The sequence below is a fragment of the Pogona vitticeps genome, chromosome 2, assembly GCF_051106095.1.
Source record: "Pogona vitticeps strain Pit_001003342236 chromosome 2, PviZW2.1, whole genome shotgun sequence".
Classification (NCBI taxonomy): domain Eukaryota; kingdom Metazoa; phylum Chordata; class Lepidosauria; order Squamata; family Agamidae; genus Pogona; species Pogona vitticeps.
This window is the reverse complement of record NC_135784.1, coordinates 297,118,601-297,142,281: the sequence shown is the minus strand read 5'-3', so window position 1 is coordinate 297,142,281 and position 23,681 is coordinate 297,118,601. Positions and strand designations below refer to the sequence as shown.

Sequence of the window (23,681 nt, the reverse complement as noted above, 5' to 3'; positions counted from 1 at the left end):
AGAATGCAATACAAGGGCCAGGCAAACCTCTCTGAAAAAGCACCACTGAAAACACTATAACCAATAATGGACTCAAAGCTCATTGGCAGGCCCTGCCCTACCATTAAACAAAGGGCATGCACAGTTTTGGGCTGTTGATGGTGGAAAGCAATGGCAAGATACAGGAGGAGAGAGCTGTGTGCCACGTGGCGATCCCTAGGCAACCTGCCAAGCTAGCTAGCCTGCCTAGCATAGTAGAAGACATTTCCCCCTTTGCCAGTGCCAAAGAATGAGACACAAGCCAGTTCCGACACCTTCCATATGTATGACAGAAGGTCCTCCTGTTCTTCACTTCAGGCAGCAGAATACCTTGGGCCTCTTTCAGTAAGCTGTTTGAATTTTGGCCATTTTAAACAACAATCTCTCTCTTTTTTTAATGTCCTAAGGGAGGACATTTATGCATTTGGAGCTGTGTGTCACCGAGATATCCCACTGAAGCATGCAAATGCGAGTAGATAAATAGGTACCATCTCGGTGGGAAGGTAAACAGCGTTCCGTGTCTAAATCACACTGGCCATGTGACCACGGAAAGATTGTCTTCGGACAAACGCTGGCTCTATGGCTTGAAGAGCGGGATGAGCGCCGCCCCCTAGAGTCGGACACGACTGGACAAAAATTGTCAAGGGGAACCAGTAACAAAAGGAGCTCAATACATACTGAGAAAACAGGTGACTTCTCACAGTGCAAAGCATCTGCATTCAGGGTTCTAGCTAGCCAGCTGCTCTGTTCCATTTCTCAACCTTATGGGGTTTCCACCCTCCTTTCCCTTTTAACTAGCCCCTGAGCAGAGGTCTGGTGTGGAGGTCTTCTCCTTTAATTTTATTTCTAAAAGCTGGGGTGGAGAGGCTGATGCTTCTCCAAAATGTAGCACTCCCATCAATATATTCATACCTCCCTTCAGTGTACAGATGATGCAAGCTGCCGTTTATAAAGATCAAGAGTCACTCTGAACTTGAGATATAATTTTAAATTCAGTGTAAGTCTATAGGGGAGTTTAACACAAAACATTTTCAGTGTGGTCTTTGCCAAGGGATATTAAGAACAATTTAACCTTCTTTATCGTCTTGATTTCCCCCCTTCAAACTACAAACTTATCTGTGTTTTTCTGTATACTGTAATATATATTTTTTGCTGATCTTGAGAACCACTAGATGGCACCAAATTTCTATAAACAGCAAAATTATTCTGATATGCTTGGGAGAGGAGAAAGGGGGGGAAATAACCAGGACATTTCTGAGATTGCCCCATTCCTTTTGGCGAACAAATTACGATCAGCATATCTCTTGCACTCAGACAAGCTGTTTTATGAAAATACTATTGGAAAACTTTATAATCAGCAAGGCAGCCCCAGAAGAAGGGAGTGGTATCCCACGTCCAAAGTATAACAATGTTTTAAGTGACAGCTTTTCCATTTATCTGTCCTGAACCCCATTCAACTTCAGTAGATGACCTTGGGCTGGCAGAAGGGGGGGGGGGAGAGACGATTAGCTTTATCCAGTCCACTCACTGCTGTTTAGCAGCCCCAAAACCTGGATGGGGATTTACCATTTACACCGTAGTCATCTTCTCCATTTCCTTACTAGCAGTTACTTTTACAGTTACTTTTGCAATGTGCTCTCTCTCTCTGACTATTGTGGAAGCTTCCTGTTTTATTTAGCTAACAGGTCTTGACTACTACATCAAAGGTCCAGACTCAGAAACCCTACTGAGGCATTTACTTAACCACATTGATCTAACACTGATTGTCCTGGGGGAGGTGGACAGTATCCATGTATACAGGAACCTCTCCTTCTAAGAGTTTCTGTTTTCCATGATAATGATGGAGTAGGTGTCCCCTTTTCGCATGCTGGATCAACAAGGTAAGTAATGGTTGAATACGGTTCGAACTGCTTTTATACAACCAATGGCAGATTACTTTTTTGGGGCACAGCAAGACAAACAGGTGAACAGATTGAAGCCAAGCTATATTCCATTACAATATCAAAGCCAGCATGGTGCAGTGCATAGAGTGACAGACCAAGACTCAGGAGACCTGGGTTCAAATCACTGCTTGGCCATGGGGAGTAGCAGAAAGTAAAACCACTCCTTAAATAGCTCAAACATCTTCTAAACCCTATTAGCATTGCCATAAGTCAGATGCAACTTGATTACCCAGAACAGCAAATTTTAAAAAATGGGAAGAGATTTTAGGGAGAGGGCTAGAGAGCGTGGGGGGCAGACAGACAGACAGAAAGAAAGAAAGCTAGAAGACTCTTTTAACAAGAAGACAACGATTTCAGAAATGGATTGCCATTTACTCACAGACATTGGTAGAGAGTGAGCAGAAAAAAGAATAACGACATCTTTCCTTCGATCAGGTGGGAAAAGGGACAGCTCCTTCTGTATGTGGTCTGCAAAGCACTGAAAGCATGGGTTAAAAAAAGAAAGAAAGAGAGGGTTAACTCCCATGGGCTAAATCCAGCATTAGTCCAGTTAAAATGGATGGGATGTCAGTCACAACGACCATGATTCCAATGGATTTCAATGGTTCTGCTTTAGTAGAACTAATGAAACTCCATCTTCCCCAAGGATGACAATTATGCTCAAATAAGGCAAAAATTTCAGTATACAAATATGTTCCTTTATATATAAAAATTATGTCCTTGTCTATACTGATAGGTAATGCTCCTCCACGGTTGATTTATTTCATAATTTATTTATTTCATACATTTCTATACCTCTGACTTAGTGCTAAGGATTACTCTAAGTGGTTTACAAAGAGAGTAAAAGACCATAAACAATAAGTTTAAAAAAATAGTAAACCCATTCCTCACACACCAACATTAGACATGAACAAGTAAACATAGACCGTAAATTAACAATTTCAAAATCCCAAAGATGGTGGAAAGGAAAAAGTTGTGAGCCTAGAGGAGAATATCACCAAATGCCTCTTGAAAAAGGACTGCTTTCAGCATCCTTTTAAAAGATGATAGAAAGGGGACGGATAGGCACTGGGAACCTATTGCAAAGGGAAGGGTCCGTGACCAAGACGTCGCAATTTCTGGTGGCCGTCTTCTGCCTTTCTCGAAGAAGTGAAGCCTGTTAAGAATGGGTGATAAGGATTGGTGTTCCTAAGGAAAGATAGTCCGACAAATAATGGAGCCCCAAACTGGTTTCTAAGAGGGTTCCTCTTCATCCCACCAAAATTTCACATACACAAAAGCACACACCCTGTCTCTAAACTATAGTCTGTTTCTCTTCTCACTGCCTGTAACACTTGATTCTATGCCTGGTGAAATCTGGTAAAGGCTGAGGAGGACTTTGAAGGGGAAGGGGTAGTGCAAGGCATATGGGGAAAAAAGCCAACTGTTCTAACCAACAGGTCACAGAATCCACTGTTTTCTGCTGCAGATTTGGACTGACTGTGGTCTAAATCAGTGGTTCTTAACCTTGGGTTACTCAGGTGTTTTTGGACTGCAACTCCCAGAAGCCTTCACCACCAGCTGTGCTGGCTGGGGTTTCTGGGAGTTGCAGTTCAAAAACACCTGAATAACCCAAGTTTAAGAACCACTGGTCTAAATTAGTCCTTTTAAGAACACTGAATACCGGGTATACCATGCAGCTTACTTCTTGACAACAAATTTGTCTCAGGAAAGAGCCTCAGCAAGACAGAGGGGGCTGAGAGAGTCTGAAATGTGTAGACCCCCCAAAAAAGCCACTCTTCAAAGCTGTGGTCATAGAATCAGAACAATGGCTTACAAGGCCATGGAGTCCAAATCAAAGCAGATCTCTAACAGAGGGTGGTCCAATTTTCTCTTCAATGCCTCTATCATGCGAGTGCTCATCACCTCCTGAGGTCATGGGTTCCATTGTCATACTGCTCTAACAGTTAAAGACATTTTCCCTGCTATTCAACCTAAATCTGGTTCCCTGTAGCTTGAGCCTATTGTTCAGTGTCCTTCACTTTGGGATAACTGAGAACAGATCCTGTCCCTTCCTCTGTTTGACTCCCGTTCGAGTCTTTGAGAAGAGTGCTCTCCTATTTCCCCTTCAGTCTTCTTTTCTCAAGGCTAAACAGGTCCAGTCCCATCAGTCTTTCCTCATAAGGCTTGGTTTCCAGTCCCCTGATCATCCTCAGTAGCAAAGAACACTGCTTGGTAGCCAGACGTTCCCTTGTTAAGTCAGTCCTTGGCATCTCAAAGAGAAAGGATGGAAAAAGACATCCAACTGAGTTCCTGAAAAGAGACACTGCTTTTCAGAGTAGACAATTGGGGGGGTGGGTGGGAGTGGGACAGATAGTCTAACTGCACAAAGGAGCTTCCCAGGTCTCATGATCGCTGTGTTTAAGGATCCGTAGTCTTAAGCCTTTAAAAAAAAAAACAGAATGAGACTACCAGAACTCCTTGGACTTCTCCCCATAGCTGGCATGCTGAAACCTCCTTCCAGTTTGTATAGATCAGAGAACATCTCAGATCACTCCCACCTGGGGAAGACTCTTAGAAGCGGCATTACAGCCGTGGGAGAGGAGCTTCCCCGGAGAAACTTCCTAGGCTGCAAGGACTTCAGTACCAGGTAAGATGATTCCTTGGCTGCAAATGCAAGGGATTTCTGGCCTTTAAAAAAGCCCCTTCTCTCTTATTTCCAAACCCTGACCAGAGATAAAAACAGCAGCACCATGTTGGCTACAGGGTGGCAGGCCAAACCCTTAGCGTAGTGGACAGAAAGTGCGGCTTTAGACTTGGGAGACTTAAGTTCACATCCCTAACTAGTCCTCAGGATGAATCAACATTCAAGCCAGACTCAAATCAAGTTTTTCTCTCTACATTGACTAACATAGAATGGCAGAAAGGATACAATCAGAGGGCTGCCTGAAAGCAAGACTGAAGAGGAAGTGTCAATACCAGCTCCTAAGCCAACCTCCTCCATCTGATGTACTTCAAATGTGCTGCCCCCATCATCTCCAGCCAGACAGCCATGAGATATTGGGAGTACTCAGAGCTGCATGTCCGGAAGGTGCCGGGGGAGAAGACTCGCCTACTTCGTGTCTCCCTTGGCTCTCCTACAAGTCGCTTCATTTTGAAAACATTTTAAAAGCCACACACACACAACACACCCCCTTTTCTGGCTTTGATTTCCCCCAGGGATTCCATACCTGAATGAGAAGCGGATGTGTCGGCCACCTGTCAATTGTGCTCCACTTCATCTTGGGCTTCTCCCCTTTTGTGCTGTAGTACCGATAAATAGCATTTAAACTGCTCCCTGGAATACAAATTTTTTTAAAAAAGGTTGCAGAAAGTGGATCTACTGAGCTGATCAGAAAGACAAGAAGAAAGGCTGCTTTATCTGAAGTCCATTGCATCCAGGTCATCAACGGTGCTGTTCGCTCCCCTGGGAGACAAATACAAATATCCCATGTCTACCCAGGATCAATCCCTTGCAACTTCTTGGAAGCTGCTGCCCATAAGCATCCACCAGCATCCCCCAACATGGTCCCCTTGGGATGTTGCACTCTAAAATCTCCTATTAAGCCCAGTCAGCTTGGTCAAGAGATGACCGAAGCCTAAAGTCACAGAGTGGGAATGGGTAAGTGTAAACACTGAAAATGGGAAAGTGCAAACAATACTGGGTCACAAGGTCTCTGAATCAGTAGAAGACAGAGCCCTAGGCTTTCCTGTGAACTCCATGTGATAACCCCTTCGTACCCCAAAATAACAGCAGCACAGGCTGAAGATGGACAAAACTGGTCAAGTGAGCTGTCAAAACTCAAGAGGAACTTGTTCAGAACAATTTTAATTCTAGGAACGTGTTGAATTATAGAATCGTCATAGGGTTGGAAGGGACCTTGGGAGGTCTTCTAGTCCAACCCCCTGCCCAAGGCAGGAGACCTCATACAATCCCAGACCTCATACCATCCCAGACAGATAGCTGTCCAATCTTTTCTTGAAAACCTCCAGCAATGGGGCACCCACAACATCGGGAGGCAAGCTGTTCCACTGCTTAATGGTTCTCACCATCAGGAAATTCCACCTTATTTCCAGGTTGGATCTCCCTCGGATGAGTTTCCACCCACTGGTTCTTGTCCTACCCTCAGGCGCAATGGAGAATAAATCGATGCTCTCTTCCCTGTGGCAACCCTCCAGATACTGGAAGACTGCTATCATCTCTCCCCTCAGCCTTCTCTTCGTTAAGCTAAACATACCTAGTTTTTAGTCATGAGAGGCTAGCCTGGCCCTTAATACCAGCTGGGCAGAGTGGAGTGTGTTTCTTTTCAACAGAGACGGCAAAAACACTTCAGCCGTACCTATAGGCAGATTCTTTGCCATCACTTCATTCACTCCAGGCTTTGAACCACAGCATTAACTGCCTCAGGGTTCACCCTCCTCGCTTTAAGCAACAAGCACATTTGGGAACTGCCGATGAGTGTCTTTTCGAGACATGCTTACCTGTGGTGGAGCAACTATACTGTGGATATTGTGTGAAAGCGACGGCTCTCTCAACCCCGTCTTCCTCCATCTCTTCAATGGCTTCTTCCGTCAGGGGATGGACGTAGCGGAAACCAATGTAATACTTGTGAGGGGCTGGAAGGAGAAGTCAGCTGGTGAGTTACCTGCCAATTTATGAATTAAGCAGGGGAGGGAAAGTTAGAGGATCTCATGTCTTTTTCCGCTTATTGTTTATTGTGCAGAACATCCACTAACCATAGTAATGGAAATTATCTATGCCTAATAACAACTGTGTGCTGTCAACTCAATTCTGATTTATGGTGACCCTTTCCAGGGTTTTCCAGGCAGAGAAAATTCAGAAGTGGTTCCAAGGGCCTCCTGGGACTGTGCAGCTTGCCCAAGGCCAAACAGGCTGGCTCTTCTGCGATACACAAAGGGGAATCAAACTCCCAACCTCTAACTCACTGAGCTATCCAGCCAGATCTAATAATCAGGTGCTGTCAAGTCAATTATGACTTATGGCAGCCCTTTTCAGGGTTTTTCAGAAAGAGACTACTCAGAAGCGGTTTATGATTTCCTTCTTTTGGACTGTGCTGCTTGCCCAAGGCTACACAGGCTGGCTCTACTCACAGGAGGCCCAGTGGTCACATGGTCAGTGCGACTAGACACAGAACGCTGTTACCTTCCCACCACGGTGGTACCTATTTATCTACTCGCATTTACATGCTTTCGAACTGCTAGGTTGGCAGGAGCTGGGACAAGCGACGGGCGCTCACTCCGTCGCGTGGATTTGATCTTACAACTGCTGGTCTTCCAAACTTGCAGCACAGAGGCTTCTGCGGTTTAACCTGCAGCGCCACCATAAATTGTACACCACCCAGAGAGGGATTTAAGCATTATGTTGGGGTATTTTAGCAGCACACTTTGCTTTCCTAAGGATCGTTGAAACATGTACTTTATGAAGGTGCTTACAATTCTCTCTTGCAGTTCAGAGGAATGCAGCTAAAGCTCTCTTGCATGCAATTCTAAGTATTTCATTCAAACGACAAACCTCAGGATTCCTCAGACTTCACGCTGCTATAACTATATAGCATACGTACATTCAAAATGGCAGGCTTATTGGATTTTGTACACCAAAGGAGAGGAAGAGTGCCATCATGTTATCCCCACCTGGTATCATGAAGCTCAGGTATCTGGCCAGGTCTATCTTTTCCAGTTGCAGTTCTTCAAAGCTTCAAGCTACGTGATCCTTTGAACTGGAAGTATCCAGAGCTTCAAGCTACAAGGTGTGGGATCTTATTTTGAGGCGTCTCCCAGGGAAACAGTGTCTCTCAGGAAAACAGCCAGGCTACGTAGCTTTGGGCAAGCAGCACAATCCAGAGCAGCCCCAGAAGAAAGAAATGGTAAGCTACTTGTGAGTATTCTATACCTTAAAAAAACCCTGGAAAGAGTCACCCTAAGTTGCAATCAACTTGACATCATGTGATTATTTTTAATTGTGCTGCACTGTAGGGATTACTTTTGTTGATGTGATACAATGCATACAATTCAAGGAACTAATCTGAAGAACTACCCTCAATAGATATCCTCAGGCGGACCACTGTATTATCATGTTTCCTCACCCTAACCAAAATGTACAGCAGGACAATCATAATCCTGGCCTACTTTTACAGGATTGCTGTGAGAATTACCAAAATAAAATTATCAAGCAAGTGCAAAAGAAGTTCCATTACAGCCTTATAAGTAAGCTGACAAAATAATTCTACCTGGAAAAAAAAACTTTTGTCATAACAAGCTTGCTGGGGATAGCAGAGGCTGTAAAGAGAAATCTGTCTTTCGAATGGCCAGCTGATTTTAAATTTATTTCACTGACCTCAGAAGGAGAGAAGGCTGAGTCAACCTTGAGCAGGCTACCTGGGATAGAACCCCCAGTCATGACCACAGTCCCTTCTGTAGTAGCCAGCTAGGTTCCATTCTGGGTTATAGAGGAAGAATGGATGGGCCTGTCTTAATCATTCACCATGAAAGTCACTAGGTGACCCTGCACTGGTCACTTTTTCTCAAACTGGCCAACTTCAAAGAGCTGTTAAGAAGAAAATGTCGGGAACAGGAAAAGAATGTATGCCATGGTTGTTGTGGATTTTTCAGGCGCTTTCCCTGCTCCATGATTCCTTGGAATTTTTAATGGCAACCCTCACAGGGTTCCTTGCACCCTTGTGTTGTTGTAAGCAACCTTTGCTATTATGCAAAGGATCTGGGGAATGACTTGGTCTTGTTCCATTAAGATCCTTTTGCTTTACAAAAGATCTGCTCCTATTAGGAATGAAAACTCCTGTCCTCTGAAGATGCCGGCCACAGAGACTAGCGAAACGTTAGGAAGAACAACCTTCAGAACACGGCCAAACAGCCCGAAAAACCCACAACAACCATTAGATCCCGGCCGTGAAAGCCTTCGCGAATACAATGTATGTCATGTTGCACTCACTCAAACAAATACAGTACGCAATAATAAATAAATATCTAGGAGCAGCAACAGCCACAGAGTAGAAAAGCAAAGAAGATGTTTTCAAGGAAGATTAGATAAATTCAGGTACCAGGCTCCTAGAGGCTCCCAGTCATAATGACTTATGCTGCCGCTGGAGGTTCTGGAAGGGGAACACAACATTTCTGCTTTTGGATCCTAGAAAGGATGCCGAAGGGCTGTGTGGAAAGGGCCCTGAAATTAAGCATTTACTATCATTCACTTACATAATTTGAGAAAAATCTATCCACAGACAACAACTTCAGTGGCCAGCTCAGCTAAACTAAGATTTAAATACAGCCAATTCATTTGGCTGCATTACGCCATAGAACCTTTGGGCTTTGATGCATAATGGCAAATGTCTGGTTTGTGTATTTTTCTTTGAAAGAGCTGCATTTCTCTTTAAAAGAGCGAGGAAAAGGAAAATATTACAAAAGGCCCCGACAATGAACTATGAAAGCAAAACCAAGATTGACCTGCAGAAAAGAAAAACAGAAGCAAATGATTCTGTTCTAAAATAAATCTCCCAGTGGAGGAAAATGTCCCCCATGATGGACTCAAGCCAGCCCAAGACATTTCACTGCCTGAGGCAGAGCAGCAAATACATCCAGCCTCACTCAATTCAAGATCCAAAACACTCAAGGCCAATCAAATAATTCCAAAATCTAAGGCAGGACATCTGATCTTTGTGGCAGTTAAAATAAAATATTAAAGCTGAGTAACACTTTGCTATCTTTCCTCAAATCTGCTCTCTGAGGTGAACCCCAATCTCTTGTTTAATGTTAGGGCGGGGCAAAGTTTTACACGTGTGAGTCTGAACTTCGCTTCCCTGCATATCTCCCTAGCAAAACACATTAGCATGCAGCCATGGTAGAACACGCCTCACTGACATAATGGGAGACCAAGTTAAGATGCAAAGGATGTACAAATAGATAGTGACAGGGCAGCTTTCAGTTGGGAGACCACATTGTAAAATAAGAGGGAGTGATGAGGGCTGACAAGAGGAGATAACACTCCCTAAACCATTAACTCCGTGCTCCTGAGTCCCCGGCCCCTCAACGAGGCTAATTTTATTAAGAAGGCTATGATGTGCCTGCAGAATAAGGGACTTGTTGAGACTGATTCTTCAGATCTGTCACACTTTGGCTTCCCCGTGTCAAAGCAATAGAGATGCAAGTTCCATTCCAGCAATTCACAAATGCTTGCACCACACATTTCCAGAGCAATGATGAGAGAAGATTCAATTTAAAAGCATCATGTTTGGACCGGTATCAAAGATCTGTTGGTGGGTTTGATCTAGAGTGGGCTCCTTTGCACTTCACTAGAGACTGTGATGAATGAAGGAGGGCATAATCTGTGCATGTTAACCAGACTGTTCTTTGTTCAGCTCCACCAGACATTAAAAGTCCCCCGTGCATTTATGTTCAAGTTCAAAAAAGGAGGCTCCTCAGTCGCGCTTCTGCTTCTCTTTGTGGCCAACAAAACCCACCTGAGCAATGAACAGAAGCACTGTCTTAGGCTAGTTGCTTCAGAATCTCTCCTGTCCCCCCACCCCACCCCACGCTCTCTGTCTGACAGAATCCTCCCAGTGCTGAAAATTCCCTGTGCACAAAGATAGCAGGTTTCAGCCTAGTTGAACCCCTTATCTGACAATCTAGCATTTTATTTTCCAGAAGAATATCACCACCTGCGAGTCCTTGATATCTGAATCAGCTCTGACATGCTTCTGTAAGTCACAGGCACTGAGCAGAATGCACACAGAAGCATGCGTGCAGAGTGGCGGGCGTTATTGCCAGGCAAGCCGTTACGCCTTCCTTATCTGCTTGGCTTTACTCAAAGGAAGAACCTCCTAGCTATCAGGTGGAGCCAAGGGCAGCTCCTCCGCTTAACTGCACAAGATGGGGAATAGCCCACACCAGCCAAACTGACTCGATCAGGGGTTCCCAGAACATCTTGGGCCCCAGGTGGTCTGAATCTCTCTCAAAAAAAAAAAAACCCTGGCCAGGGCAGCGAGGGGCAAAGGCTTCTGGGGGTTTCAGTCCAAGAACATCTGAGGACCCAAGGGTGGAAACCACTGGACTAGATACTAAGTGGTGCCTCATGTACATTGTAAATATGCAGGCATGAACATATGATGCTACAACACCAGGAACAACTCTCATAATCCATTTCCACTTATGATATTGGCTAGGATTTGTAGTTCAACAGGAGAAGGAAAACTCCAATTTCAAACCTCCACTGCCTTGTGGCTATATCCACTCATGGAAAAGGCTTCAGGAGTTAACCTCGAGGCAAAATCCGGAGCTGGAGTCCCGAAGGCAGCATGTGTCGTTCTGCCAACTCCTGCGACATTGCTGGAACCAGTTGTATTGGCTCTTGCCTTTCCATTGGACCATTTCAGCGATGTGGAGAGGGGGGATCTGCTGCTTGGGTAACAGCCTATCCTCCATATTACCTTACCCGGGCTTCATGCTCTGGAGAGGACACTCCTCGATTCAGAGCATGTTACCACAGTCTCTCGAGACTGAAGGATGCCTATGAGGCCTATGAGAGGATGTAGTTCAACATAGGAGGGCCAGTAGCTCCCCATCACTTGGCAAAATGTGCCCTGGATAAAGCTTTTTTAAAAAATCAAAAAGGGCCCTTGAGTATTTCAGAACTAATTTCACCATTGTTCCTGCGCTATTTTAGATGGGAGAGCTGATGATAGAAGCCTTTCCCCCATCTCGTAAATAAAGACATCTCATGGGAAGTCCAAAACACAGCAAAATGTACTGTACTATATTTCTACTTAGCGAATGCAAGGGACAAAATAGGAGACGGCTCTACAGCTCAATGGAACTGCATCCATTTGTTTCCATCCAAATTTTTCCATTTCAGTATGTTGTATGGTGGCCACCTCAGCGGCAGATAAAAGGGAAGAAAGCCCAGTTAGACAGCTATCAAAGATGCTGCCGCCATGGATTTACTATGGCAAGTCCCTTATGACTAGATAATCTCTTAAGTTGCCTTTCATGACTAGTCTCTTCACCAGGTCCTGTGCTTGAGAACTTCAGCAGGTTTCACGCTCCTGAACACAGGATTCAACTAGACAAATCTATAGTTGCATTCACAAAGGACATTTTAAAATTCTGAAAATACCACTTCAACAAATCGCACCAGCTGATTACAAGACCAAGAAACATGGAGCCTCAATTGAAGCTGATAGCGGGTGGATCCACACAGCCATGGAATCCATGCAAGCCATCAATAAAGAAAGAAAGCCTCGGGTGATGGCTTTTCTTTGGGATGAGAGCAATCACAAGACAAGATCAGGCAGAGTTTTGACTACAACTCCCAGAATCCCCCAGCAAGTAAGATCAACAATCCAAATGAAAACTCTGGCCAGATCTTAAAGGGATCACCTAAACACAGTTTGAACAGTAACGAATTTACAGCTAAGATGGAAGGTTTTGGCCTTGACCAAGGCTGGTCAAGTGTGGGGGGCCCAGAGGCATTTTTGTGAACCCCTTAGTCCTCCTAGGAGTTTCTCTGTTGGGTGTTTCCATTTCAGCAGTTTTTACATCAGGACCTGGGGAGGGTTGTCTCCCCCCCACAAACCCTCTCCAGAACAAAACAAAACCACAAGTTGCTATCTGAACCCTTCCTGTTTATTTATTTAACAAAAAAATGGCCGACAGCTGTCATTCCCCAACAAAATATGGCCTTCAGAGCGAGATGGAATAACAAATCCAGCCCTCAAACTCTGAAATCGCCCACCCTTGGTCTAGAACTTCCTAGCTGAAATATAAAAACCAGACTGGCTTAGGCTAGTATCTTCCACAGAACACTAAACTCTTTGCCTGCACCCACACCCAAAACAAGTCTTCTACTAAAACGACAACATGAAGGAGAACAACAACCATGAAAGAAAGTTCAAACAAGAAAGGTCTCAAATACCAGAATGAGGAGACATTTCGTCCAGCAGTTTCACCATGCCTTCTCCCTGAGTAGCCGTCCATTTCTTAATTGGCGATCCTCCACCAATCCGACTATATTGTTCCTGGATTTTAGGAGTGCGTCGCTTTGCAATGAAAGGTGCCAGCTTACTGAAACATTGAGGGATAGCGGTCAGGACACCAAGCCACGTCTTGCGACCTTCTCCCCCCTTAGAACTCTAAGCCAGTTTAGAACTCTAAAGACAGTGAGCTGGACCCAAGATTATCTGATTAATTAATTAACTAACTAAAATATTTCTATCTCATCTTATAGCCAAAGATCTCAAAATGAGCCCCAAATGAGACAGAGCCACGAACATGAATGGTGTTTGTTACTCATGTGCAGCAAACATGATTTTCATGAGGCTGCACCAGTGGGGACCAACAATGGATTTACTTCAGTGTACTGCTTAAATCAGGCCTCAGTCACTATATGTACAGAATTAGATGATCAATCCAATTCAGAAAAAGATATGGGCCAGCCAAAGATGTTTGCTGCCGGAGACTAAACTGTAAATGATGCTGCCACCATTCTGGAAGTCAAAGTACATAGCATCCAAGGTTTACTAAGTTATTATGGCAGAAAATCCCAGATTACGAATATGCCATTTGTTTCTTGTTTTTTGGACACCCACTTGCAGGATTCTCCAAGAATTCTCCAGTCAGAATTCTGGGAATTTCTGTTCATAGACCGTCATAGGTTTCTTCCTTTTGCTCGCCTGGAAAAAGGCCTAGCCTTCCAACGCTCCATCAGATTCTATGCCTTCCTTTCCCGCCACAATGCTGCCTGGGAGAAAGATGCTTCAGTGCTTCTTAGGTGTGATAGTTCTTCAGCAGGCACTTTTTATAGAGCTTAAAAATGGCAACAAGACTCTGATCCCCAGGAAGCATAAGAGCAGCTTCCTCCCAGGCAGCACAGTGACAGGAAATGAACCCAAAGAATCCAGTAGACCTTGCGACTAGGCTTTTTTTGCTGGTGAGCAAAATGAAGATGTCTGTAGATGCAGACCTGTGGGCTGAAACGCCAAGAATTCTCAGAAAATTCTGGGAGATGGAGTAAAAATAAATAATTGGAACATCTCTGCCCCGATATACTGCTTCCTGGTAGCTAAACCTATCATAAAACAAGTAAATAACCACCATATTGGCTATCCTTCCATAATGCAACCAGTTTCTGTTCCCTGAGGTAGATGCCACACTCTACCCAATGATAAGCCAATGCCAGACTTTTTAAATACATTAATATAAGACAGAACAGTGGTGCCTCGCTTGACGACGTTAATTCATTCCAGCAAAATCGCTGTAGAGCAAAAACGCCGTCAAGCAAAATAAAAAAGCCCATTGAAATGCATTGAAAACTGTTCAATGTGTTCCAATGGGCTGAATACCTGCTCGTCCAGCGAAGATCCTCCATACAGCAGCCATTTTCAGGTACCTGTTAAGCAAAAAATGCCTCCTAAAAACAGTGGGGAGCCATTTTGAGCAGCCGGCAGCCATTTTGAAAACCCGACAATTAGCTGTTTTGATTGTCATAATGCAAGGTATCAGTTCCCAAAGCAGGGAACTGATCGTCGCAAAGCGAAAAAAAACCATTAAAACATTGTTTTGCCATCACAATTGCAGATTCGTCATTATACGGGGTAATTGTTAAACGGGGCACGACTGTACTGCATAAATAGAAAACAATTCATCATGGCTTCTGCTACCCATGGGATATATTCCAGGTATTCCTTACTTCTGGACTGGAAGCGTCATTAGGTCTCTGTCAAGGAAAAGTCTGAGGAGGAAATCATGGACATCTTCCAGAGTCTCTGGTCCTCCCATGTTCAACATCAAGATGCCTGTTTTGGGCTTCCTGTGAATATGAGAAAGAGAACACAAGTTTAAATGTTTTAGTACATTATTTTTCGATTCCCAGGGAAGTAGCCACATTAGTGTTGCAGCAAAAACCTTAACAGACTAACAAGTCTTACTTAGCACAAGATGTTGCAGCCAGCTCCTTCAGAGGCGCAGACCACAGGCTTGGCAGGCAAACTGGATGAAGGTTCCTGTTCTCTGTTCCACAGTTTTGACTCTTAACCAGGTTTGCAATAAGCCCACATAAGTCGTGAGCACCATTTTCCTTATCAGCCCGACAGAACACTAGTAGCCAGGGGATGTTGCCCGTGACACAGACAAAGGCCTCTCTTCTGAGGCCAGCTCATAAATTCACGTAAAGTACCGTATTTTTCGCACCATAAGATGCACTTTTTTCCCACAAAACAGGGGGGGGTGGAAAGTCTGTGCGTCTTATGGAGTGAAGAAAACAGATTATATTTTCCTGTTTTCTTCTCCTAAAAAAATGGTGCGTCTTATGGAAAGGTGCGTCTTATGGAGCGAAAAATACAGTAGATTAAACAGGCTGCTAGGCTCTGAACAGACCAGGATGAAGTCCTGCCGAAGACGGTGGAGGAAGCGAAGTGAATCTGAGCAGCGCAGGCAAAGAAAGGAGACTACGTGGGGCTGCCTTTGAAGACGGTCCGGCGACTGCAACTGGTCCAGAATCGAGCTGCGCGGCTGGTGAGTGGTGGAGCTGCTAGAGATCACATCAAGCCGATTCTGTTTAATTTACATTGGTTACCAGTTGCTGCCCGAGCCCAATTCAAAGTGCTTGTTTTGACATATAAAGCCCTAAACGGCTTGGGCCCTGGATACCTGAAGGACTGCCTCCTTCCATATGAACATACCCGGCAGTTAAGATCTAACCAGGGGACCCTTTCGAAAGAGCCATCCCTTAAGGAGATAAGAGGGAGGGCTTGTAGAGAAAGGGCCTTTTCGGCAGCTGCCCCCAGACTATGGAATGCCCTCCCGACTGAGATTCGTCTGGCGCCGATGCTGATGACATTTCGGCGCCAGGTCAAAACCTTCCTGTTTCAAATGGCTTTTAACTGAAATAATATCAGCTGTATGTCTGATGGCAATTTTTAGAATATATATTTTAATTGCATTTTAATTATTTTGCCCTTTTATTTTGCCTTTTTATTGTATTTTAAATGCTGTAAGCCGCCCAGAGACCTTCGGGTAGTGTGGGCGGCATATAAGTTAAATAAATAAATAATTCATCCAGATCTCACCTGCATAGATTGGATTTCTTGGTCATCCATGGAGAACAAGCATGCCACTAAATAATAAAAGTTTAAGTTACAGCTATAGATAGAACGTCCATCAATTCTTACACACGGTGCTATCCCACCTTTTTTCAGGTTGAACCTGAGGCTTTGTCTTCTTCACCTCGACCGCCGCCGCTGCTGTTGACTGACATCTCCACGGCAACTGGGCTCTCAGCTGACCACAGGTGTTGCTTCTTGCAACTGTACAGAGCAAAGAAAAACACAACAAACAACAGGTTCTGTATTACCAAACTGGGAACTTTAATTTCTGAAAATAAATATTTTATTTATAGGGAAATACATAAGAAGCTGCATTATACTACCATGATTGATGCAGCTCAGCTCCATACTGCCTACATGACTGGTCTGAAGAGCATGCAGCCCTTAAGATCCAGCTGGATTACAACTCCCATCAGCCCTCACCACTGACCATGCCGGCTGGGGCTGATGGGAACTGATGTCCAAGGGCATCTGGCAGCACACATTCCTTTGGTCTACCATGGCTTAAAACTGAAATGTTGTGTGTGCAGAACACAAAAAGTACCCCCTCAACTATAGCACTTCCATTAAAAACTGGCATATGTAAGTATATTGCTTCAATTTTAATCAGAACATAAACACAACAGAAAATCATATTCTTAATTTATTTTTTAGAACAAACAGTTGATATTCCATAGCTCATTCAACAACCTGACAAGGAACCTGCAATCGTGAACTTTATTTTTTAAAAAAACCCTGAAAGCATAATAAACAGTTACACTGTTCTTATGCTTACTTTAATTTTACTTAAAATATTGGATTTAGACTGATTCCTCTGTAATCTGTTCTTTAGATAAGGTGCTGCTTTATATTACACGATTGTTTTAACTTTTTGCATGTGAACCCTGCAGGATGCCTAGCTTCTTTTTAAGAAAAAGCATTTTAAGAAATGGGATGATGATACATATTGGTATTACCCTAGCATCACAAGAAGTTTCAGATTAGCACTTTATAGACTACAGAATGCTTTGTACTTTACAGATTACAGCAATGCTTTTCACATGAAAAGTTACAGAAAGTTGTAAAAGAAACGGCTGTGCCACGACCCTTATTTATTCTAATGTGTAACGTACACTATGGACAAGAGGCTACTATTCGGACATAATGTGGAGGCACAGAATGGTTTCTAGTTGGAAAAAGGTATCAGGCAAGTGTGCTATTTATCATCCAATTTATGTGCAGAACCTACTCAAAAAGCAGACTTAGGCTCAGCGAAAGGATGAGAGAAAACTGGTGGGAGAAACATCAATAATGTAAGATATTCAGATGGTACAGAAAACAGCACTGAATTAAATCATTACTAATAAAGGGGAAACAAAATTACAGTTGAACATTACTTACAGAAAAGAAAAAGAACCACAGACGAACTGTAAAAAACAAAACAAAAATCAGTTGTTGTGGGTTTTTCGGGCTCACGTTGCTATACCTTGATTTGAGCCCAAATCTAAATATAGAATACAGCCAAGTAATCTGAAGAAGTTTGAAACTTCAGTTAAGCAATACGGTACTTTAAAGAGACATAGGTCACTGAAGACTAAAGTCAAGATCATCCATACTATGGTATTCTGGATTACTATGCACAATGAAGACTACACAGTAAAGAAAGCTGATGGGGGAAAATGGATTTATTCAAAGTTGGGTGCTGGAGACTTTACGTGGTATGGAATGCCAGAAAAACAAATAAAGTAAGTGAGTTCTAGATAAGTGAAGCTGGCTAAATAGCTCAGTGAACACCAAGCCCTAGAGTCAGACACGACTGGACTAAAATGTCAAGGGGAACCTTTACCTAAGGAGTTCAAAGCAATGACAAACCTAGACAGCATCTTAAAAAGCAGAGACATCACCTTGCTGACAAAGGTCCGCAAGGTCAAAGCTATGGTTTTTCCAGTAGCGATGTATGGAAGTGAGAGCTGGACCATAAAGAAGGCTGACCGCCGAAGAATTGATGCTTTTGAATTGTGGTGCTGGATGAGACTCTTGAGAGTCCCCTGGAATGCAAATACAACAAAACTATCCATTTTGAAGGAAATCTACCCTGAGTGCTCACTGGAAGGACAGATCCTGAAGCTGAGGCTCCAATACTGTACTTTGGCCATCTCATGAGAAGAAAAGATTCCCTGGAAAAGACCCTGATGTTGGGAAAGCATGAAGGCAAGAGGAGAAGGGGATGACAGAGGACGAGATGGTTGGACAGTGTGATCGAAGTGACCAACATGAATTTGACCCAACTCCGGGAGGCAGTGGAAGAAAGGAGGGCCTGGCGTGCTCTGGTCCATGAAGAGTCGGGCACGACTTAACAACAACAACAAGGAGTTCAATTCCCCACTATGCTACCCAAGAGAAGAGTCAGCCTGTGTAGTCTTGGGCAAGCTACAGAGTCGTAGAACACTCTAGAATGGGTCACTGCCAAGACAGAACTGACTTGACAGAATACAATTATTACTATTAAATCAAGTCTAGCCTAATTCACTAGAAGCTAAACTGATTAAGCTGGAGGATATTCTGAGAAGACTTAGTGAAAAAGACAATAAATAGCTAGATAATAAGGCCATAGCAAAACAGGAAGCCATGACATGAGATAGACTGATTCCATAAAGGAGGCCATGGTCTTTATTTTGCAATACTTAAGCAGACCAAGATGGAGGTTATTAATCAGATGGTCTAAACTGGCAGGGATCTGAGGGCATACAACTGAGGTTTTACATTTTCGTATTCACAGCTCAAGAAAACTCACAAGTACAGTACACCAGTTGAGTAACCATAAGCTGCTATGACTGGGCAGGGTGGACAGGCTTTCTAGAGGGTCACTTGCATGCAAGCTTGAGTCGCAGTCCTAACCAGTAACTTTTTCAGGCTCTGGAAATTACTCCCTGGAAGCAGATCATGTCTACATTTCTCACCCATAACCAGATGGGCAATTCTCTCAGCACCGCTGGGGACCCCCTCATTTGCACGCGGGATACAAGCCTTGGAGTGACGGTGCTTAACTTCTTTATGGAAAGTCTCGCCCGCAACAAACACGTTGTATAACAAGGTCCCGGCGATTGCAACAGGAACAACCACCGACCGCAAACAAGCGTGTAACGTGAACTAGCAGGTCTACTCTGGTCGGTCGGAGGGGGCGTGGAGGAGCAAAACCCCTCGATTTACTCAACCCTAGCCTTGGCGGCTTGGATCTACGAAAGGGGGGCTGAAAACGTTTTCAAAGCAGACGTGTGCTACTCAGTTCTTAAAAGCCCCCCCACCCTCAAAGGCGACTTGATCCCGCAGGGGGGGGGGGAGTTGTGCAGAATAATCATATTTGCAAAGGCAGCTTCCGTGTTTTCTGGCATCCATGCCAAAAAAAATGCTTACATAAGCGAAGTCGGGTAGATGCGTTTGGAAACTGCAGTTTGCATAACTCCGTTTCTTCTCCCTGCACCCCACAAAATATGCCTCCACCACCACCACCACCTTCCCCCAACAACTAGAAAGGGCATCTCCCACCACGACGTACACGAGGCTGGAAGGGGTGGGAGAGAAAGCGGAGCCAAACCGGATTGCACCCCAGCCTCCGTTACACCCGACAGGCAAGGAGGGAGCAAGCCAGCCAGCCCAGCGTTTTAAGAGGGGGCTCCATGCTGCCCAGTTCCCAAACCCGAGGCAAGAGGAGGTGGGGGGGGTAAAGCAAGACGCCCTCCCCGCCAGAGAGTTCGTTGCACAGCCAGGCTGTTTGCAAAGACGCCGCCGCCGACTCACTTACATGGGTGCCAGGCTCGGCTGGCAGCTCGGAAGGCAGCCGCCATGTTGGTGCAAACTAAATGCATTCCCTCACTCGGCCGCAACCCGCGTGGAGGAGTTCCTTGCTCTGGTTCACCCACCCCGCTCGTCGCATCCCTTGCCACGCTTGGGGGTGTGTGTTATTTTTTTTTAACTAACGAATCACTTGCTAGCATCTCCCATCCACACGTTCGCTGGGCTGGGCCAAGCGAAGGAGGGCGGGCCGAGGAGAGAGAGAAAAGGCAAGCCCCGGAGGAAGGGAAGCAGGGGAAACGCCTCTTTCTCGTTTCTGACAAAAGGCAGGCGAGTCACGTGTGAATAGTGGGACCCAAGTGGCCGAAGGACTCGCCTGCTATTGAGGGTGGGCGTGTAAAGCTCGCCAGAGAAAGAGGTCAAAAGAGGATGCTGGTTTATGTAAAACTGTACAGTATTTGCTAATGTGTGTGCATATGCAATTTTATATAAACCGGCATCCTCTTTGTATATGTACAGTTGTGTTCAAAATTATTCAACCCCCAATGCTGTAAAGAGGTTTAGGGACTATAGTGTACATTTGGAATTGTATTCAGAATGAAATCCTACAAGGACGTTTTAAAGAACCAAATGCAACTAAAATAACATCAATTGTTTATGTAATACAGTAGTAAATGTTTCTTTTGTGGTTTCTTCATTGCCACAATTATTCAACCCCTTAAAGACTACCACTCTGAAGAAGAGAGGTTCATTCAGGTGTTTTCGATCAGGTATTGAAAACACCTGTGGATGTCACCGAGCACCAATCAAGCATAACAAGCACCAATTAGGCAGCTTTAAAATGACTGTGATACTCAGCTCCTTCTAGACATTTACTGGTGTGGTTACAAACATGGTGAAGTCAAGAGAATGGTCCAGGAAGACAAGAGAAGAGGTGATTTGTCTTCACAGGAAGGGCAATGGCTATAAGAAGATTGCAAAGAAGTTAAACATACCAAGAGACACCATAGGAAGCATCATTCGCAAATTCAAGGCAAAGGGCACTGTTGAAATGCTACCTGGTCGTGGAAGAAAGAAGATGCTGACTTCGACTGCTGTGCGCTACCTAAAGCGTAGAGTGGTGAAAAGTCCCCGTGTGACTGCTGAGGAACAGAAAAAAGATTTGTCAGATGTGGGTATAGAAGTTTCAGCTCAGACAATAAGGCGCACACTGCGTAATGAAGGTCTCCATGCCAGAACCCCCAGGCGCACCCCCTTGCTGTCTCCCAAGAATAAGAAGAGTCGACTGCAGTATGCAGTCGACTATAGTCATGTGGGCAAACCACAAAAGTTGTGGGATAGTGTTCTGTGGACTGATGAAACAAAATTAGAACTGTTTGGGCCCATGGATCAACGCTATGTTTGGAGGAGGAAGAACAAGGCATATGACGAAAAGAACACCTTGCCTACTGTGAAGCATGGCGGAGGGTCAATAATGCTTTGGGGCTGTTTTGCTTCTGCAGGTACAGGGAAGCTTCAGCGTGTACAAGGTACCATGAATTCTCTTCAGTACCAGGAGATATTGGATGAAAATGTGATGCAGTCCGTCACACACCTGAGGCTTGGGAGACGTTGGACCTTTCAACAGGACAATGATCCCAAGCATACCTCCAAGTCCACTAGAGCATGGTTGCAGAGGAAAGGCTGGAACATTTTGGAGTGGCCATCGCAGTCACCAGACTTAAATCCGATTGAGAACCTCTGGTGGAACTTAAAGAAAGCAGTTGCAGTGCGCAAGCCTAAGAATTTGACTGAACTGGAGGCTTTTGCCCATGAAGAATGGGCGAAGATACCCGTAGATCGCTGCAAGACACTTGTGTCAAGCTATGCTTCACGTTTAAAAGCTGTTATAAGTGTAAAAGGATGTTGTACTAAGTACTAAGATTGAATGTCACTTGGGGGTTGAATAAAAACTAATAATGATGTGAGCACAGAAAAGACATTTGTGGTTATTTCATTATAAACTTAAGGTTATATTTCTCTGACCTACAAGTGCCTCTTTCATGTAAATGTAAGCAAGATGACTGAATGATCAAAATCAATGTCAAAATGGCCAAAACATTCAATTTCAGTGGGGGTTGAATAATTTTGAACACAACTGTAGCTGGCTGGATAGGCTCAATGGGTTAGGGATCTGCCTGCACAGCCAGAGGTTGGGAGTTCAGGTCCTCCCGGGAGAAGAGCCAGCCTGGGTAGCCTTGGGCAAGCTGTGCAGTCCCAGGGCACCCCCAGAAGAAGGGAACAGTAAGCCACTTCTGAGCATCCTCTACCTGGAAAACCCTGGAAATGGTCGCGGTAACTCTGAATTGACTTGACACGATTATTGTCAATACCTATGTACAGAAATAAAAGGAGAAAATATAATTGAAATAAAATCAATGCATTTAACCCCAGTGGGGAAGATTATGACCTTTGCGAATCTGTTGTTACACCTCTGACTGGTGGCAACCCTATAAAAGAGTTTTCGAAGTCATAACCACAGCCACATTTACAAAACAAGCTTCATGGGTAGCTATAGGGGAACACCTTTCATAAATCAACCTGTGGTGATTCACACAAGTTATAAAACATGAGTCTAAGTCCAATACTAGGCTGCCTCACAAAAGTAATGCGCAAGCTTTTGAGTTTTCCGAGACTCTTCATCATGCTGAACTGTTGAGTTGAAAAGAAAAATAAAATGCTTCAAAGCCTAATGGAGAGAGAGAGAAAGAGAGAGAGTTTAATAAACTAAAATAAATGAATGAATCTTTAGTCTTGTGCTGTGAGCTATGCTTGTTATAATGGAGGATGTACATAATGTGTATATAACCATGCACATGTATACGTATATAACAGACACATACGTGGAGATTCCCATGTTTTTGGACTCTCCATAGAATAGTGGTTATATTGTTACAATGAGCAGCTCTCTGTTTTTATTATGACAGTTATGGTGAAATGTCATGTTTATTATCTACTGAATTTTTTTAGTTTTGTGGCATTTTTTTGACAGAAAAGTGGAGAATAAATGCAGCAGTGAGATAGGTCTCAGGATGGACTCCCAGAAGTAGGCACTCAGATCTTTTCTCAGTATTGTTGGTTTTTATCCTTTGGCGCCAGTGCAAGTTTTTCCCTTAAGGCTAACAACAGTGTGCACACGAGTGTATTGGCAGTTTCCCCTCCACACATGCTGTGATCTGAACTCAAATTAAGTAATCCACTTTAAAAAAACAACAACCTCAGGGCACACAACCTTAGGTTCGCCTTGATATTTGTGCCAAGCTTCAGACGTTTAGGTTTCACGGTCATGGAGCCGTAAAGGAAACAAGCACACATGCAGGGACACACACTTTGTTGTTGTTATTGGTCTTTTGGGTGTGAGTGTTTACTTACACAATAAGAATGAGAAAGAATTATATCCCACCGATATGGTCAGAAATTGGAAGGGGAGGGGAGGGAAGCCAGGTTCTAAGAATTTTACTTAAAAATGGCATAATGTATTGATCTGAAACTAGTCAGTGTAGGAGAGAGACAGTTGAGGATGGTTCGTGCCAATTTCAAGGAACAAAGGCCAAGGAATTGCTGCTCCTACTGATTTATTTGCTTTTCAACTTCTTTATTTAGTACTCAAATGTGTAAAGTAAAGGTTCCCCTTGACATTTAATCCAGCCGTGTCCGACTCTAAGGCGCGGTGCTCATCCCAGTCTCCAAGCCGTAGAGCCAGCGTTTTGTCTGAAGACAATCTTCTGTGGTCACGTGGCCAGCGTGACTAGACGCAGAACGC

General features: G+C 44.2%; 1 protein-coding gene across 1 annotated transcript in view; it reads right to left on the bottom strand.

The window, feature by feature from the left end:
• FECH (ferrochelatase) overlaps window positions 1-20,163 on the bottom strand; it is a 35,965-nt gene extending 15,802 nt beyond the window's left edge. The window contains exons 1-7 of the mRNA XM_020778275.3: window positions 19,890-20,163; window positions 16,192-16,309; window positions 14,695-14,814; window positions 12,922-13,070; window positions 6,462-6,596; window positions 5,171-5,277; window positions 2,341-2,439 (exon numbers count right to left, since the gene is read on the bottom strand). Of these exons, the coding sequence (XP_020633934.3) occupies window positions 2,341-2,439; window positions 5,171-5,277; window positions 6,462-6,596; window positions 12,922-13,070; window positions 14,695-14,814; window positions 16,192-16,309; window positions 19,890-19,953 (792 nt within the window). The 5' untranslated portion in view covers window positions 19,954-20,163. The remainder of the gene's footprint in view (window positions 1-2,340; window positions 2,440-5,170; window positions 5,278-6,461; window positions 6,597-12,921; window positions 13,071-14,694; window positions 14,815-16,191; window positions 16,310-19,889) is intronic.
• Window positions 20,164-23,681: the final 3,518 nt, after the last annotated feature.